The 19,832-nt window shown below is 49.7% G+C and overlaps 1 protein-coding gene across 7 annotated transcripts in view; it reads left to right on the forward strand.

Moving 5' to 3' along the window:
- ACLY (ATP citrate lyase) overlaps positions 1-19,832 on the forward strand; it is a 159,644-nt gene that overhangs the window by 58,540 nt on the left and 81,272 nt on the right. For all 7 annotated transcript variants that reach the window (XM_078785407.1, XM_068127319.2, XM_068127320.2 and 4 more), the window contains one exon: positions 19,268-19,347. In XM_078785407.1, the coding sequence (XP_078641533.1) occupies positions 19,268-19,347 (80 nt within the window). The remainder of the gene's footprint in view (positions 1-19,267; positions 19,348-19,832) is intronic.

The following is a 19,832-nucleotide window of genomic DNA, read 5'->3' on the forward strand; positions in this document are numbered from 1 at the left end:
GTGACTAAGTGACGAACACACATTCCATCATTTATAAATTTCACTCCTGCTTTGATTTTTGGAAATCTAATCATTGTCATATTAACATTTTCAGGAAATTTTTATTTTCAATTTTTGAAGAACCTGATGACATTTGGCCATTGCCATTAAAGGCTCAGATGAGATCTACATGAAGAACAATATTTTAGTGTAGAGTGGATAAATTATGCAGCATACAAGCTTTGAAGCTGAGGCCATTGTGCCCCAGGCATATATTGAGATTGTAATGGCAAATGGAAGGGTTGTAATGAGGAATTGGGCAGATTTATTTGAAATTGGTTCTGATCAGCATGTGTTGCTCTGGATTATTATTTTGTGTTAATATAATTACTTTGCAAGTGCTGGGCTGATTTGATGGCCTCGAGGTATGCACACTCTCCTATAAGCTGTCCAGCCTGCATTTGAATCTCAGTCCAGCTATAAACTGCCAGGATGATGTTTCATGGCTGTTTGTGTTTTCCGATGGACCGTGTGAGCCTCTGAATGTTGAGAATGAGAGCTTCAAAAACGACGTTGCTGGAGTGGAGAGGATTGATCAGGCGCAGAGGCTTGGATCGCACAAAGCTTTGCAACCTACAAACCAGGAAGAAGCCCCATGGATGGTTGCGCCTCAGGAACACTGCTTGGGGCCCTGGACAATTGTCATGTTGTGAGGCTGGTGGTGGAAATTATTGCTGGTGTTACTGGTGGTGCTGGTGTATGGCAGAAGAGGAGCGGGATCTCAAGGAAAGACTAAAACGATTTTTTTTTTGAAAAAAACTCCACAAGAGAGACATCAACCACGAAAGTTGGAGCATAGTCTAGGAAAAAGAGATCACCATCTTCTGCAAAGGCTAGTCTATCCATGAGCAGTGGGGAATGCACGACGGGGGAGCAAGATTCATGGACCAGTTGAAGAAGACTAAATTGGCCACCAGAATAGATGGTTCCATATCATAAATTTCAAAAAGTTGTCAACAACCGGCCAATTCCAGATTAAAAGGAGAACAAGAGTGAGAATAGCTTTGTGTTACGGATTCGTCACTTCCGTTGTTGTGGTTCTCATCCACTGTAAATATTTTTGGTTCCATGTACTATTATTGTTATTGGCGTCAGGAAGGGCATCCAGCCATAAAAACATTGCCTCAAACAGGGAACCATGATTGTCATGGGGCCCGCAAGGCTAACCCCCGCTCTAGCGGGGAAAATGGGCTTAAAACGATCATTCATTCATTCATTCATTGTACTATTATTGTTATCGTTTAAGTGAATTGGAGATAACTGTTTTCAAAAGGTAAAAAAAATTAATGTTTTAAAAAGAAACCGGAAACCGGATCGGGAACCGGACGAAGAAGAAGAAGAAGAGGAAGAAGAAGAGGAAAAGGAGGCGGAGCGAGTAAGGTGGAAGAAGCCGAGCTGCTTCGAGGTCTTGAGCAAACGCTGGCGAACGGGGGTCACGAGTGAACTTTGGGATTCCTGCGACAGAGTTGTTATCGCTGTGACAGATAAACCTGCGTGACAGGTTTTGCGGTTGATTACGAAGAGAATCATTGGAGTGCCGTTACGTCTCGAGTACGGGCCGTTGGCCATTTTGCCTCGCGCCCGATTTCGCATCGCTCTAGGCTCTTCACCTCGCTTCAACCATTTCTCCGCATCCAGACGTTAACCTGGTGTGTGTGTGTGTAACGTGGATGTTGAGTGGGAATTTGCGGTTCACCGATTGGGAGCCGTTGAACGTCCATACCCGACGGTGTGATTTCCCAGTCGCCTCTTGAGGACACCTTTGCCCATCTTTGGCAGTGTGATTGTCAACCGAACGGGATTCTGGTCTCGATATGACATTGTTCTGACGATCACTGGAGCGTGGATCGACTTTGGCTTGATGCCGGGATAGAGACATTGGGAATGTTCTTTTCGCTCACTTGGAGCACAGTGAGTTACATTGTATGAAACTGATGGTACCATCATAGGAATGATATATTGGTTGTACAATTGATTAATATTGTTATTGTACTGTTATTCTTGTGTGACATTAATACAATACTTGTTTGTTGGTAACAATTGGTGTGGTTTCACCATTGATCTTTGACACACAGAATAACACATCTTTCTGCCGTGACTCCTCTCGGGGCTCGGAGGTACACCGTGACCGGGGTTTGGGGAGGAGCACGTAACACTTTGCAATACATGTCCCCTATAGATATGATATTTTCTAAGTCCAAAAAGTTTGAGTTGAATACGCGAAAGGGTATGGTAAAAAATTCACCACAGGTGGGACGGACAGACAGACCGACGGAGAGAAAACCGAAAGTCCCCTCCGGTGAAAGTGGTTGGGGACTAATAAAATAAATAAGAGTTAGAGCCAGAAGACAAGCGGCAGAATATATGATGAGGATGGGAGCCAGGATGAACAGATTGATGGTGGGGATGTGACCACGGTGGTGTGGGAAGGGGCTATGTGGCGAAGCCAGGGCTTGGAGCATGGCATGACATCGGGACCCTAGTTGGAGGGGGGGGTGAGGGGAGGGTACGGACCGACCTCTGGAGGGGGAGTGGACTCCACTGACATGGGCTGGGCAGCACTTGCACAGATGGAAGGGATGAAAATGGGAACGGTGAGTGATGACCAGCAGGAAGAAGGAAGACTGCAGAATGGAGGAGAGGAGGAAGATGAGGATGATGAAGAGCAATGTAAATTGAAATAAGAGCTGGCCAACAAAGTAGAAGAGATAAGACTGATACCACTCGGAGAAAGACCACAACTCCATACGATAGAAACCAACAAGGAGATGAAAATGCTCATCAGGAGAGCCAACCGATCAATAAGTAAAATTATACTAAAATCAGTCCCCTTGAAGGAAAATCAATACTGTGCTTTGCAGCGGCATTGCTTATTCAAGAAAAAGTAACAGGCAAAGAATGCCACAAGAAGAACAAACCCAGCCCTACAGACAGAGACCAAGCAACACCATGGTGGAAACGGGGACTATTGACGCAGAGCGAACAACTGAGAAAGGAAATGGGACTAATACAACAATTTGCAAGAGAAAACAAAAGCTAAGGAAGAGAATCCAAGAAATAAAACAAGTATACCATTGAAGACACCTCGATGAGTGCTGAAAACAAACTCAAAATAGAAATGATAGCGAGGAAGATATAAAAAAATGTCCATGAAAAAGTCAACAAAGGGAGACAGCAAAACCACATGTTTGAAAATAACCCAAAGATATTATACCACGGACAAAGAAAATAAAAGCAAAATGTATCAAGTTCCTCAGAGAAAGATAAACTTGAAGATTTTTGTTAAAGTATTGATGAATACCCGATTAAAGAACACAACAAAGAGGCAGATTGGGTCCGAAACTTGAAAAACAAAGGGCAACACCGAAGGGAAATACCCCCAGTAATATTTGATGAAGAAAAAAAACAAACGAGCAAAAATGCCAAACTTTCAAATCCCAGTCCCGGATGGAGTTCCAAACTCCTGGCTAATGTAACCAAATGCTCTACACAATCACTGCTTGAGCATTCAACAAACTTATCCAAGGGGAGGAGGCCTTGGATGAATGGCTCACAGAGGGTAACACCTTCCTCATCCTAAAGTCTGAAAAAGCCCAACGACCTCACAAGTATAGACCAATAACATGTCTACCAACCACATACAAACTTCTAACAGGAAACGTCACAGAAATCATGTACCACCACCTAACAAAACAAGGGAACCTTGAGTCGGAACTGATGAGATGCAAGAGAGGATACTACGGAACAATAGGCCACCTACTACTAAAGAAGGCCACACTGGAAAATTGGAAAACCAGAAGAACCAAATTGTCTACACCATGGATAGACTATAAAAAAAGCTTTTGATGGTGCTCCACATTTATGAATGATAAAATGCATGCAAATGTACAAGATCAATCCTCAAATAATCAAACTGATGGAGAAAGCAATGGAGATTTGGAATACCACATTGATGTTGCAGCACTCAGACGGAATATTGAAATACCAGGAATGAAGATACGATGCAGGATCTTCCAAGTTGATGGCCTCCCCCCTCCACCCCCCTTCTGCTTTGCCTGAGTGGAGGGACTGAGTCATTCGGACAAGTGTAGGTTCTGCAAGGTAGAAACAGAAAGCACGAGCCACCTCTTGTCGGGATGTAAAAAAATAAAAAACTCATGTCAGAACAGCTGTCCACACAAAGGCACAACAAGGTATGTAAAGTGATTCATTGGCATATCTGCAAACATTTCAACATCCCAGTTGCAGAAAACTCATGGAAACACGAACCGTCCCGGGAACATTACCACAAACGAACTACAGTTTGAGGCAATCCGGGGTTCGGTGACTATCCTGAAAATAACCCTTTGAACAAAACTCTGAAAAAGTTGAACAGCTTGGTCCATGAACTATGATCCCTTACCAAAGCAGAAGTGGATACTTTGGGTCCTGGGAGGACTCCGTTCCACTTCCTGAAACCCGAAAATGGAGATATAGCGACCACACACACGCACGCACGCACACACACACACACACACACACACACACACACACACACACACACACACTTTTATATATACAGACTTGGCATTTAATATGGAATATTTTTTTTGTGGGGGTGAACTTACTTTTCAAGATGTCTTAGAACCAAAAGTTCATTGGAATTATGTTGAAATTATTCTAGATTTTGTTAATGTGACCTTTAAAAGAAACAAAAACCACATTTGACATTTTGAAGTAAATAAATTGATCCTTGAAAGTGATGTAAACTGATATTGAACTCAATTCATGGACAGTACTGTGTTAAACGTCTGTACGTTTTCCAGAAGTATCTCTTTATTTTGCACATTAGCCAAAAAATGTTTTAACAAAAACAAAAGTTAAATTACGACTGGGATTACAGACAGTAAAATTACAGTTCAGTACTTCGTGTAACCCCACAAGCATTCAGGAGAACACGTACACGTTGAGGCATGCTGTTCATGAGATTTACCAAGGTTTGGACAGGAATCGCTTGCCATGCAGTGACAATAGCCTGCTGCAATTCACGCACAGATGTCGGCTGCTGGTCCAAGTGGTCGATTTGACGCGTTAATTCTGCCCACAAGTTCTCTATCGGATTCATATCTGGGGACATGGCAGGCCACTCCATATACTCTACACCACGGTCAGCAAGAAAGTGTTGGATCATGCGAGCACGATGAGGCCGTGCATTGTCATCTTGGAAGACAAAGTTTCCTCGAAAGGCTGCACGAGCAAATGGAAGCAATGTTTCTTCCAGAATGGCCCTGTACTTAAACTGGTTCAGGTTTCCATTCAGAACAACCAGGTCAGTTTTGCCCCCTGCATGAAAAGGAGTCCAAACGGTCACCCCACCACCTCCAGCTTGGACTCATGGCACTATACAATCTTTGTTGTAGGCTTTATGCACTTGTCTGCGCACTCGGACGCGGCCATCTTGACGAAAGACCAGAAATCGACACTCGTCACTGAAGACCACGTGATTCCAGTGTCCTGGCTGCCATTGACTGTGCTCTCTGGCCCACTGCAATCGGCGCTGTCGGTGTTGTCTGGTCAGGCGTGGCTTTCTCAGGGGACGCCTGGCACGATAGCCTGCTTGAACCAGTCGTTGGTTGACTAGCCTTCTGGAGACAGGCACATTTGTCAGTTGCTGCCACTCAGCCCTAAGCCGATTAGCTGACTTGGTACGGCCATTGCGGACTAACCGGTGCAGCTGGCGATCATCCCTCCTTGTGGTTCTGTGGGGACGTCCTGGCCTCGGTATTGGAGTAGGGACACCCCTCTGAGCATTTCGTTCAGGATCTTTGACACCTGACCTTGAGTGATGCCATACTGCCGAGCAATAGCACGCTGTTTCATGCCGTAATTTCGTAAAGCCACCACTCCATGACAAACAGCATTGTCGAGTTGACGGACCATCTCCAGAGGAAGCGGCAATAACTTTTGGAGACGTGCAGCAGATGTTTTCCACTAATACAGAACGCAACAACCCTTGTATACCCGACTGTGAAGCCAATCATCAAATGCACCTGTCCGTACATTTTGCCACGCCACCTGTGATATAATCCTGCTGTTGACTTCTTGCTGCGACAGACAATCAGTGACATGGTTCCTTTAACAAATAAATCACCAAAGTGTAAAAGAAACTCACCAGATTGATATTGTTACAGACGTGGCTTAGATGTTATTTACCGAGCGGTTTTGGTATGACCACGTCTGCACAAGTTACCCGATTATACCCGAACGTTGACTAATCGCGCTGCGCTAGGTCAATAAAGGAAAAGGACACCCGGCTGGGATTAAAATGACACGACACCCAGGGTTCAGTTCTCAAGCCCTCCGGAGGAGGTTATATTGTGACGGAAGGTTAGATTACAACTACCAGAGGGACAGCATAGTAAGGTGGGCACTTAAACACAATCTTATATTCACCCCAACGGACGACAGATAAACGGGACAAGGCTGACTCACACGGGGATTGATGGCAAGGAAAGCGGTTATCGATGGCTCCAGGTGCACCTGGGCTCAGGGCAGGATCGACCCGGTCCGGTCTAGAGATGCGGGGAGGTCGCAGCGCTCGGATGGCGTCTTGTCTGCTCAAGCTGGGGGCGCATCTGACCTCACATCCGGCAAGTGGCTGCGTAGATCCGGCGGGGAGTGACACGCCCTCGGCTCGTTAGCTCCGCCCCAGATGGAATCGGCTCGTTGCTTCTCATTGGGTGCGTGCGGGGGGGTTACCGGCTCCGCCCTTGACGAGGAGCTGACAGCCAGCCCCTTCGTGGTAACCCCGTGGAGCGCATGGTCCGGCGCGCATTGTCAATGGCGGCTAACCGAGCCGGTGTGATGACGCACACTCCCCCGGTGCAGCGTCGTTGTTGTTGCAATTGTTGTTGTAGTTGTAGTTGTAGTTGTAGTTGTAGTTGTTGTTTGGGGAAGAAGATGGAAGGAGGTATGGGAAAGGTCCTAAACTCACTACTGGTGCCATATAATCACATTCTGGTGCAACGAAGAGTCATAATTAATGGAAACGAGTCCTTAACTGACATAGACTAAGAATAACTAGCAAGATGTCCGAAAGTTGTCTACGTGTGATGCGGTGGGCCTGGGCATGACATTTAATGGGGGAAAAAGGGGAAGGTCGGCTCTACTGATTGTTGTTTACAGACAATGGGACTAGGGAATGGGGGATTGGGGATAGTTGGGGAGTATTGGGGAAATAGGGGAATATTTACAAGCGGATATGGAGGCCAAATTCCATATTCGCAACATTGCACCCTTCTCTACCCTCGGGGCGTCCCGACCCGATAAATTTTTACCTACTTTAGTGTGGCACGCAATGTAGTTCCCTCTACTATTAACTCTACCCTGAGTGCGACAGTTTTACAGATATTCACAAATGAGTAAATATGTCCCCCTGCGACGTTGCACCCTTCTCCTCACAGAAACACACCCACAGGATAACCGAATCCGGAAAGAATTCTCAAACTAAACATACAGCCGGTAGGGAGCATTATTTACACAAGACTACGCTGATATTTACACTACGATCCAGGACCTGTTTTTGGAGGAACACATGCAGATGTTATGCATAGAGAGAGCACGCATGCTAGCATCGATACACCAACCCACGAGTGCTCTGTGGCCTACGGCCTTTAATAATGTGCAGAGCACCCCTTCCAAGCATCAAGCACCACCCCATCACACAGTGAGCACCATCCGGTGCACCAATAAAGTGTCTATAAATCACCGGTGGTGTCGCAGCCGGCCGATGTTCTGCCGCTGGTCTTGCCTTCGTGTGGTGCACTTGGCCTTCTTGCCTCTTTCAAAAAATAAAGAAAGGCGCCAACCGCGTCCATTTCTATATTGTGGCCTTCAGTGGTGTCAACTGTTAGTGGTTCACCTGTTTGGCATAGGTGCCACGTTGACCCATAGGTCCTTCCACGGGTGGTGCTTGGCCGCAAAAGAGCTGCGGTCCATTGTGGGTGGCCACAAACATTGCGGTCCATATGGTGTATCGATCCAAGCAGCAAGCAGCGAAAGTGCAGGCCCACAACTGCGTAGCCAGCACCTCTCTCTCCTCTCTCTCTACCCCAAAGCCAGATCCTCGGAGGTGGGAGACAAAAGAAGCAGACAAGTGAGTAAGGTGGTAAGGGCGCAAAAGTGCACGCAATACAAGATGATGCACACTGGGGGCACATGGGAACCAGGTGAGACAGGTACGTTTCTATCGTACGCCCCCCCCCCCCCACCAGGTAACCTACATGGCCCCTCCCTTACCCCTTACTGTATCCACACAACACAACACTACCCATAAACATCTACTTTACAAATCAACAAACATCCCTACTGTCTTCCCCGTTCCTCCCATAAACCAAATTCGTCTTCTCTCCCTCCTAACCAATCAAATTTGCCATTTTCAACTTTCATCAAAATTTGCCATCTCCAACTCAACATCATAATTTGCCATCACCAATTCATCATCAGTCCCTCCTAGGGAGGGAGAGATGGAATTACTCCAATGTCTCATCCACGTCGTGATGCGTCTCACAATCCACACAGCAATTTCATTTCCTGCAACAAAACAAAGAAAACACAGGTGTGGAGTCATCATCATCACCACAGGCAAGTGGCTGCGTATGGTGCGACAGGTTCATCAATCCTAACTATTTCCTAAATGACTTTAACAACTTTACACTACCCGGGGTCTTTCTCCGGCCAAACCATTGGCCCTCTTACACTATGGGTTCTAAAAACCAATTCCCATTGGCCAACTGTGGTGCTTTTCAATTTGGGGTCTCACTCCCCCGATTCATCTCCCGGTGCCCTCGCACAATTTCTGGGCTGTGGCGTGTACCTCTCCCAGTGGGTCTACCCACCTGCACACCTCCACCACTGCAGTTGCCTCCGAGCTTACCTGCTCCTCTCCCTAACCTAACTACCTGGGGAAGGCCCTCTGGCTCTCTCCCCACTCGGTGCCCTCTCTGGCACTGGGCTACCCGGGTCCGTCCTCCGGATCCTCGGGCCCCATCCACAACTCTACCGGCTCCCAGAGCCCACCTGCGGCCTCACCTGGCCGACATCCTCACAGTGGTGGAGTGCCCAACCAACTACACACACTAACAGGCTACACGCCCAGCCATTTCCACAACACTAATGCACCCATCCACAACACCATTCTGCAACCGCACCACAAATGCCAATATCCAACCACAATTTACCTGTACCCTCTACCTAACACTTACACTACCCGCCCCGGGTACTCGTGAAAGGGGTCCACTCTTCCCCCATCCACACCTTCGCACCATGCACACCACTCCGTACCACTTACTCCAACTCTCTCCACACACCTGTACCTGCACACCTGTGCTCTCACACCTGGTGCCACCTGCACCCTTCTCTCCCCAAGCGCATTCGCGCTGATCCACAACACTCACTACTCATACACTGCTCCTCACACCTGTCCAGTTGCACACCTGTGCAATCACACCTGTTCAATTCTCACACACACGGCATCATCTCAGCTAACTACTCCCTTCTGAAACTTGCGCTTCCCAGTCATCCCTTTAAACTATTGCGCTCCCACGTCATTATCATCCCCACTAATCTACCTGCGTCCCCACTACAGGTATCAGTCACTAACTAAACTTAACGTTACCTAATGTCAATCTCTTCTAGATCCCTACAATATAACCTAACCCACCCGGGCTAGTTTCCACTGCCATCAACCCCATAAGCTATTGCTCCTTTGCCCCCACATGGGAAGGGTGGCAGGGATGCCGCCCTTACCCACTGGGCCTATCGCTCCTCAATCCCCCAGTCCTCTGGCACTAATAAGCCCCCCTTATTTAGAGGTACTGGGTCCCGCCTCGGCATCTAAAGCCGAGGCAATCCACGGGGGCGCCTGCTCGCCGGTGTAAGGTCTTATCCGGTCGGCGTGGACGATCCGAGGGAGGGCTCGTGGCCCCATTTTGATCTTAATGACCACGTCACAGATTTGCGACAGGACGACTCCTGGGCCTTGCCAGGGGGAGGTGAGCTTTGGGCACCTTCCCTTCCGCCTCCGGGGATTAAAGAACCAAATCTTCATCCCCGGAGCGTATTGACTCCCCTGGCTCCGGTCGTCGTACCTGCGCTTCATCTTTTCCCCCGCCAGATGGAGTTGGCGGCGGGCGAAGGCATGGACTAGCTCCATGCCTTCCTCTAAGTGACGTGCGTACCCCTCCCTCGGCGGGTTAACCACTGTGTCTGGCACGGGACCGCATAGCAAGTCGGCGGGAGCCCGTAACTCCCGCCCATACATAAGCAACGCTGGACTGCATGCGGTGGCCCCGTGCTGGCTGGTTCGGTAGGCCATAAGCAAATAAGGGAGATGTTCGTCCCAGTCATCCTGACGGGTGGCGGTGAACAGTGCCAGTTGTTGGATTAGAGTTCGGTTGAATCTTTCCACCATCCCGTCAGATTGAGGTCTTAAAGGCGTTGTTCTGGTTTTCCGAATTGACAGGAGACTGCACACATCTTTTAGCAATTTGCTCTCAAAATTTCGTCCCTGGTCGGTGTGCAACTCCTGTGGAATCCCATGCCGGCACACAAATCCTTCCACGAAGGCCTGCGCTAGCACCCCTGCTTCTTGGTTGGGGAGGGCGTAGGCCTCCGGCCACTTGGTGAAATAGTCCATTACAACGAGGATATACTTATTACCTTGGCGGGTGCGGGGCAGCGGTCCTAGAATATCCATAGCCACCCGCTCAAGGGGGGCCCCCACCTGATGTAATTGAAGGGGGGCCCTCATCCTCCGTGCTGGTCCCTTTTTGGCAGAACAGGCGTCGCATCTCCGACACCAGTCCTGTATGTCGCGCCCCATATTCACCCAATAGAACCTCCGGCGGACCCGAGATATTGTCTTTGTCCTGCCCAAATGGCCGCCGGAGCGGGTACCATGCACCTGTTGCAATATGACGTTCTTGAATTTGTCAGGGACTATCACCAGCCAGGAAGTTCGATCAGAAGGAACCTCCACCCACTTGCGATACAAGATGTTGCCTTTCAATTCCAGGGTCTGCCACTGAGCCCAATATGCCTTTGTTTGTGCCCTGAGGGGGGTGACCTCTTCCCCCTTTGGTCTTTGCCCCAATTTGACCCAATTGAACACTGGCCCCAGGACAGGATCCTCCTGCTGGGCCGTGCTCCATGCCAAAGTTCCGAATTCCTCATCTGCGGTTAGTGGCAAAATTGGCCCTCTCACCCGGGTTGCCCGGACAACGAGGGTCGGGTCCGAATCGCCCAATTGTTCCCTCTCCTCGTGTCTCGCACAAAATTTGCAGTTTTCCCCCAGACAAGGACGCCGAGAGAGTGCGTCCGCATTACCATGGGCCTTCCCGGCCCTATGGGCCACATCAAAATCGTACTGCTGCAACTTTTCCAACCACCTTGCAATTTGGCCCTCCGGTTCCTTGAACCGAAGGAGCCATTGCAAGGAGGAATGGTCAGTTCTAACCAAAAATTTCCGCCCGTACAAGTACGGGTGGAAATGGTTCATGGCAGCCAGCATAGCCAATAACTCTTTGCGAGTGACGCAATAATTTCTCTCGGGCCTACTTAAGGCCCGACTATAATAACCAATCACTCTCTCCACGCCCTCCTGTGTCTGAGACAAAACTGCGCCCAATCCTTCCTGGCTCGCATCCGTGTCCAGGGTAAATGTCCCGTCACTAATGGGGTAAGCTAGAAGGGGTGCGGATGTTAGACACCCCTTCAATTTTTGGAAGGCCTCGTGGCACTCCCGTGTCCAATTAAATCGCGTCCCCTTCTCCGTAAGCCGGTGGAGGGGACGGGCCAACTCCGCAAATTTCGCCACAAAGCGCCGGTAGTAGGAGCAGAGTCCCAAAAATCCCCGCACCTCTTTGATGGTACGTGGTGCGGGCCACTCCTCTACCGGTTTAATTTTGTCTGGGTCCGTTTTTACCCCCTCGCGGCCAATCACGTGACCTAGATAGGCCACCTCTCTTGCAAACAAAGTGCACTTACTCGGGTTCAGCTTCAACCCTGCCTGTCTGAGGCACCCGAACACCTGGTCCAAATTAGCTACTGCCTGGGGGAACGTTTGGGCATGTACCAGGACGTCATCCAGGTACACCAGGCATGACTGCCATGGCATGCCGCCTAGTACATGCTCCATCAATCTTTCAAAGGTGGCGGGGGCGTTACACAAACCAAACGGCATCACAGTAAACTGATACAGTCCCTTACCTGTGGAAAATGCCGTTTTCTCCTTCCCTGCCCTATCCATCTCCACCTGCCAATACCCACTCTTGAGGTCCAAAGTTGTGAACCAATTTGAGCCCGCAACGGCATCGAGGGTGTCATCAATCCTTGGCAGGGGATATGAGTCCTTGAGTGTCACGTTGTTTAGCTGGCGATAGTCCACGCAGAACCGCGTGGTCCCATCCTTCTTTTTGACCAGCACAACAGGTGACATCCAAGGACTTCCCGAGGGCTCGATCACACCTGCGTCGAGCATTTTTTCAACCTGCTCGTCAGCTTCCTCCCTCTTGCTCCAAGGGAGCCGTCGGGCGGCCTGACGAATAGGCCGGGCCTCACCGGTGTGGATCTGATGTTTCACCAGGCCCGTACGTCCAATATCCTCGGTGGACAGGGAGAAGAGGTCCAAATGGGACCCAACCAGTTTGTGTAAGGCCTCCCTCTGGGTACCTCCCAACTCTACGCTGCTACGATTTACCATCTCGCAAATGGGATCGGGCCAATTCCTACTTGTTATTGAAGGCTCCCCCCGGGGTCGGCTCGGCTGGACGTTCTCGCCCCTCACTGTCGCGACTTCCTCAACGGGGGTGCAGCCAGCTACCCTCGTGCCCCTTACTATAGTGCGTGGTTCTGTACTCATATTTATTACTCGGACGGCCACTACCGGTCCGTCCGTTTTTACAAGGGTGCGGCCCACGATTAAACCCGGTATGGACTGCGCTGCCACCGGTTCGACCAGGCCGCAGGACTCCTGCCATGTTGGGCGAGCTGCCCACCGGGCCGGCACTATCGCCTCGGCCCTTGGGGGGATGGTCACGGCCTCGGAAGCCTCCAGCTCCGCTCTCTCGGCCGTGCTCACTCCCCCTAACGGCAGCTCTTCTACTCCCACCTGCAGGATCCCCCGGCACAAGTCGATTTTACAACCGCTGGCAGTCAACAGGTCCAACCCTATTAAACATGGGTCGCACACCTCCGCCACCCAAACATCTATCTCCCTCCTTACCGACCCTAACTTGAGGGTCACAGAACCACGCCCTATGATCGGGGCCGTTACCCCGGTAGCAAGCTGCAAACTATAATTTTGCAGGCGCTGGATCTTATCCCAGCCACCTGCGCTCGAATCAAGGACCACAGGGCTGATGATCGTGGCGCTAGCTCCTGTGTCCACTACGGCGTCTACCCCCACGCCGGCAATTTTGCATCTAATTGTCAGGCTACCGGTTCCAATTTGGCCACAATAAATGACCTGTCGCGTCAATGAGGGCTCTCCTCCATCCTCTGCTGCCGAACACCGCCCTACGTGCCCGACACCTTCTAGTTTCCCGGGGTCTGGCGGGGGGGTGTCTGGGGTCGGCTAACCCGCTCCCCCCTGGGCGGAGTTGAGGACCTCAACTGCCGGGGATCATCCCGGCGCGCGTTTCGACAGTGCCGCGCCAGGTGACCCAGGCGGTTGCAGGTATAGCACCTCACCTGGTAAGGTGCTTGCCTCCGGAATTCCAAATTCCCCCCCCTGTAGGTCCGAATTGGATTACCCGCTCGTGGTCCACCGCGGGCCACCTCCGGGGCCGCCTGCCATGGTCCAGGTCCTGCCAGGCGCTGGTCCACCAGCCTCCGGACCATGCCCGCCAGGTCAGGACCCACGTCGGGGGCGGGCCCCCTAAGGGGTCCGCCCTCCATCGGGGGTCCCACCTGGCGGACCGCCATTGCGAGACGCTCGCCCCCCCGGGCCAGGGGCCTCGCTGCTTCCCAACGGGCCGCAGCGTCAGCCGCCTGGCTCAGAGTCTGCGGGCGCCACATGGCGAGCTGTTGCCGGAGCTCAATATCCGGGAGGGCCTGGATAAAATGGTCCAGCGCCAGGCTTTCCCGGGAATCCGCTGCCATGCTAGCATGTGCGATCCCCACTGCGCGGCGAATGTCGTGGGCAAGTTCCCCGATGGCTTCCTGGGGCTTGCGCTTTCGCAGCGCGAGCTGAGCTTTAACAAGCTCGCTCTGCTGTTCTATTCCAAATCGATTAATTAGGGCGTCGCGGAGGGCTGGCAGGGTGAGAGCACCCGCTGGTAATGCCGTCAGCACCTCCGCCGCCGCGCCGCGCAATGCGGCCACCAGGTGTACTCCACCTTCGTCCTCACCCCAACCGTTACCCTTACACACACAGTCGAACTGCGCCAGGTACGCGCGTAGATCACTCTTGCCGTCATACGGCGTGAGTGGGACCTTGTGGGACCACCTCGTATGCGAGTCGTTGCCCGCCGGCCGGACCCCGTGCGTCGCCCCTTGCGGGGTCAGCGCGGGGCCGAACCGGCCGGGCCCCCACAGTACATTACCCCCAAGGGGCTCTCGTGCCTCCCCGGTCCCTCCAACAACTACCCCTGTTGGTGTCGATGCATGGGTCACACCTCCGCAACCCGCTACCCATTCCATACCACCACAACCTTGCTCACCCACACCTCGCACCTCTCGTTCCATACCCTCCGGACCAGCCATACACCTCACTCGTGGCCTCTCACGAACATCCGGGTCTATCTCGACCCCCAAGCTTATTAAATCACCTGGCGCATCATACGCACGACCATATTGGTCACCACTTACACCGGGTCCTCTTTCTCTTCGCTTCTCCTCCATCACCTGCGAATCCCTCATCCGGTTAATGAGCACATCATCACGATCCGAACACAGACTTTGGACCAATTCTTTTACTTCCCCCTTTATCTCTTTCTTATCCTCTCTCCGTCGCTTCTTAATTTCGCTCACCCCTTCTTCCACTTCTTCTAATTTTTGCTTCATCTCCTTCATCTCTTCGTGCGCCCCTTTAAGTTCTTCCTCTAACTCCACTTTATTTTTTTCTATGTGCTCCCGCACCTCCCGCTCTTTAACCTCCATTACCTCTACCACCTTGTCCATTTTCCTCGTCAGGTCCTCATGTACCGTCTGACACTCTTTTTTAATTACCCCTACGTCCTTTTTCATCTCCTTCTGTGTCGATTTCAAACCCTCTATTACCGCTGTGTTCTTCTTTACCTGGTCCCCCAACTCCTTTTGTCCCACTGTCAGTTGTTCTATTCCCAGCGTCAACTCCTCTATACCCCCTTGCAATTTTACAGTCCCCTTTCTCACCTCCTTCTCCATGCGCTCCTTACAGTGCCTCACCTCCTCGCGCACTCCTCCGACCTCCTCACTCACTCCTCTTCTGATCTCCTCTCCCATCACTTGCATCTCCTGCCCAGATGCCACCCTCATCTGCTCCATCTCCTCCCTGTGAGCATCCAGTTTGGTTTCTACCCCTATTCTGACCCCCTCTATCTGCTGCTCCATTTGTTTAACTTCCCTTTCCGCTTGGTCCCTCATGTCCCTCAATTTGCCTTCCATGGTGTTTTCTAACCCCTCTAACCCTTTTTGCATCCCTTCCATTTGATTCTCTTGAGCGGCCATTCTGTTTTCTACCCCCATTAACCCCTCCTGTATTTCCCCTAATCTATCGTCTAATTTCCCAAATTTCTTGTCTAACTCCTCAAAATTATTGTCTAACTTCCCAAATTTCTTGTCTAAACCCTTAAAATTATTGTCTAATCCCTCTATTCTACTCCCTAACCCTCCGATCTGGGCCCCCATCCTTTGTTCTAACCGTTGGCTATTGGCCCCCATGTCCTCCCTCAATTTCTCGCTATTGGACCCCATGTCCTCCCTCAATTTCTCGCTATTGGACCCCATGTCCTCCCTCAATTTCTCGCTATTGGACCCCATGTCCTCCCTCAATTTCTCGCTATTGGACCCCATGTCCTCCCTCAATTTCTCGCTATTCTGGGCCATAAGGGCCTTCATTTGTATGAAAAACAAGTTCCAATCCACCGGGGGCGCTGCCACGGTCGCGGGCGCGGTGATCAGCGAGGCGCCATTTTGCGCTCCCGCAATGTCGGGCACAACGACGCTATTTTGTGCGTCTGCTACCCTCGCTGCTTCGCTCTCCTCCTGTCCCTCATGTCCCTCAATTTGGTCCTGGACCGACCCTGCCTCACTCTCCCCTACCGGACCCCAGCTGTCTTGGTCTGCCATAGCGCGACTTTCAAAATTCGGGTTTTTATACAACAAAACAAATTTCGGCCGTTATAATTTCGCGCGGGAAACGCGCTCCGAATCGATTCTACTTGTTACAAATTTGGGCCTAATAAATTTAGTCCCGGGTTCGAATTCCACTCCTCGACACCAATTGTTACAGACGTGGCTTAGATGTTATTTACCGAGCGGTTTTGGTATGACCACGTCTGCACAAGTTACCCGATTATACCCGAACGTTGACTAATCGCGCTGCGCTAGGTCAATAAAGGAAAAGGACACCCGGCTGGGATTAAAATGACACGACACCCAGGGTTCAGTTCTCAAGCCCTCCGGAGGAGGTTATATTGTGACGGAAGGTTAGATTACAACTACCAGAGGGACAGCATAGTAAGGTGGGCACTTAAACACAATCTTATATTCACCCCAACGGACGACAGATAAACGGGACAAGGCTGACTCACACGGGGATTGATGGCAAGGAAAGCGGTTATCGATGGCTCCAGGTGCACCTGGGCTCAGGGCAGGATCGACCCGGTCCGGTCTAGAGATGCGGGGAGGTCGCAGCGCTCGGATGGCGTCTTGTCTGCTCAAGCTGGGGGCGCATCTGACCTCACATCCGGCAAGTGGCTGCGTAGATCCGGCGGGGAGTGACACGCCCTCGGCTCGTTAGCTCCGCCCCAGATGGAATCGGCTCGTTGCTTCTCATTGGGTGCGTGCGGGGGGGTTACCGGCTCCGCCCTTGACGAGGAGCTGACAGCCAGCCCCTTCGTGGTAACCCCGTGAAGCGCATGGTCCGGCGCGCATTGTCAATGGCGGCTAACCGAGCCGGTGTGATGACGCACACTCCCCCGGTGCAGCGTCGTTGTTGTTGTAATTGTAGTTGTAGTTGTAGTTGTAGTTGTTGTTTGGGGAAGAAGATGGAAGGAGGTATGGGAAAGGTCCTAAACTCACTACTGGTGCCATATAATCACATTCTGGTGCAACGAAGAGTCATAATTAATGGAAACGAGTCCTTAACTGACATAGACTAAGAATAACTAGCAAGATGTCCGAAAGTTGTCTACGTGTGATGCGGTGGGCCTGGGCACGACATTTAATGGGGGAAAAAGGGGAAGGTCGGCTCTACTGATTGTTGTTTACAGACAATGGGACTAGGGAATGGGGGATTGGGGATAGTTGGGGAGTATTGGGGAAATAGGGGAATATTTACAAGCGGATATGGAGGCCAAATTCCATATTCGCAACAATATACTGAGTTAAGAAAGTAAACCCAAGTCAAGAAAAAAAAAATATTCCATATTAAATGCCAAGTCTGTAGATATACTGTATGGGAGCCAGGGAGCCAGGATGCCAGGATGCCAAATATGTATATGGATGTGCATATGATGTCGCCATATCTACATACTGTATTTGTCAATTTCGTGATTATTGTTTGTTTGGTGTTGAGTTTGCTTTTTAAACGTGCCAAACAATACTCATTCGACCAAACCTAAAATTTTCTCTTCAATTGAAAATGGGTTTTTGGGGGTTTTCTGTCCGTTTTTTGTTTTATCTCACCTTTCATGTCCACCCCATAACGTGTTTTCAAGGAGTGGGCATACTGAAGGTAAGGCATACTGAAGGCATACTGAAGGCATACTGAAGGAAACTGAAGGCATACTGAATGGTAAGGCATACTGAAGGAAATGGAAATTGCATCGTTTCAGACATGGCAGGAAGAAATTGATTGTGGTACACTTATGAGCAATTGATCTCAGGAAAGTTTACTCTGATGATTTGAAAAATAGCCACACGATATAGTTGACTGAAACTGAAAGCAAAGGATTGTGGGTGTATTTTTGATATTCTTCTGAGGGAATACCTTTTGAAAGGTTACATTCTGGAAAGGGCACGGAATTTCTGAGCAGGATGATTGATGGTAACCTTTTGGGCAGAAGAATTTTGTATGCGGCAAGATTTTACCACTTAGAAAGCTGTGGGGTTCATTTCAGGAGCAAAGGGATCATTCAAGGAGCGAATTAAGGAATTTCCCCATCCAACTTGATTTATTCGTCCTCTTCCCCCACCTCCATCCCCATCCCTTCCTGCCCCCCTACCCCAACCCCCTCCCCCGCCCTCCTATCCCACACATCCAAAAAAATGAAAATCCCAGGCTGCGAAGTTTTAACAACAAAACCCATTAGGTCCTTTATGGATAAAGCTCTGAAGAGGCCTTTGTTTCAAGGTTTGCATGTTCATTTGTCTCATTCGGACAGATAAATACAAAGCAATGCAGTTGTAACATTCTGATGTACCTGGTATTTTTTCTGAGCAATACTTTGCCCAAAAGTGTATATATTGTTTTGCCTTCCTTTGTCCTTCAAGTGATTATCCCCACACTTTTTGAAAAAAAACGGGGGAATAGTGTAATTGGCTCCGTCTGTCACGCTATCTCCTCCAAAAAGGTTGGGCAGAAATTCACCAAACTTGGTAGATATGATCATCACATTGGAAGAAGGTGCACGAGCAGTGTCATTTTTGACTCCGCCCCCTTGGTCAAAAGGTCAAATACCGAAAAATGCAATTCCGGGCCTGTTTTAACATGTTTTTAAAGAATCCATGTATATGCAATCAACATTGGGGGACGCATGAAATATGTAACAACTTTTTGTGTTGCTGTTCTTGCTACAGGGAGTGGGGACCTCGGGTCAAAACAGGGAAAAAAATTCACTCAAAATTTGATATTGGGTCATTCCTGGTGGAACTTTTTACTATCTTTGCTTTAAGTGGGAAGCGTGGGGATTTGCGATGGCGCGCCATCGACTTCGCTCTAGTTTGATGTGGTTAATTTTCATGGCATCATTGACAATTGTAATGTGATGTTGTAATTGTTCAATTGCTTGCTTGTTGCTATTTTTCTTCTCCCTTCTTCCCCTAGCATTTTGGCAAACTTCCTTATTAGTCTCTTCTGCTTCTATGAAGAGCTTTACTTTACATACTTGGAAATCAACCCTCTAGGTAAGTTTGTAAATATAATTAATGATGTAATTGAACAGCAGCTATATTTAAGATATTAGAATTCCAAATATTAGGTATGAAGTTAAAAGCAGAATTTAAGAATGGAAAAAAGCAAAACAACGATTAGAAAGACCAGCAAAGAAGAAGGAATATACGTGATTTAATACCTTTGTGAATGATTTTTGTTTGTATATTTATTTATGTGCTCAGATTTAAGCTGTGGTAAAACGAAGGTGATGGCAAGTGGTAAAGCATGTGGTGAGGTGGAAAGAACTGGGAAGTGGCCCTGTGCTGTGTGTAGGAAGGGTGTTGGAGTGAACTCCATTCAATATTCAATGTGCACTCAGTGGGTTCATCAAAAATGTAGTGGTTTGAGAGGGTCATTAACCAGTGTGGCAGCTACATTCAAGTGTAAGGTGTGCACAGAGGGAGCTGCAGATGGAGGAAATGTTGAGTTGGATCTTGGAGACGGCGTGAAGCTGGAA

The sequence above is a fragment of the Myxine glutinosa genome, chromosome 10 (genome assembly GCF_964187855.1).
Source record: "Myxine glutinosa chromosome 10, kmMyxGlut1.1, whole genome shotgun sequence".
NCBI lineage: Eukaryota > Metazoa > Chordata > Myxini > Myxiniformes > Myxinidae > Myxine > Myxine glutinosa.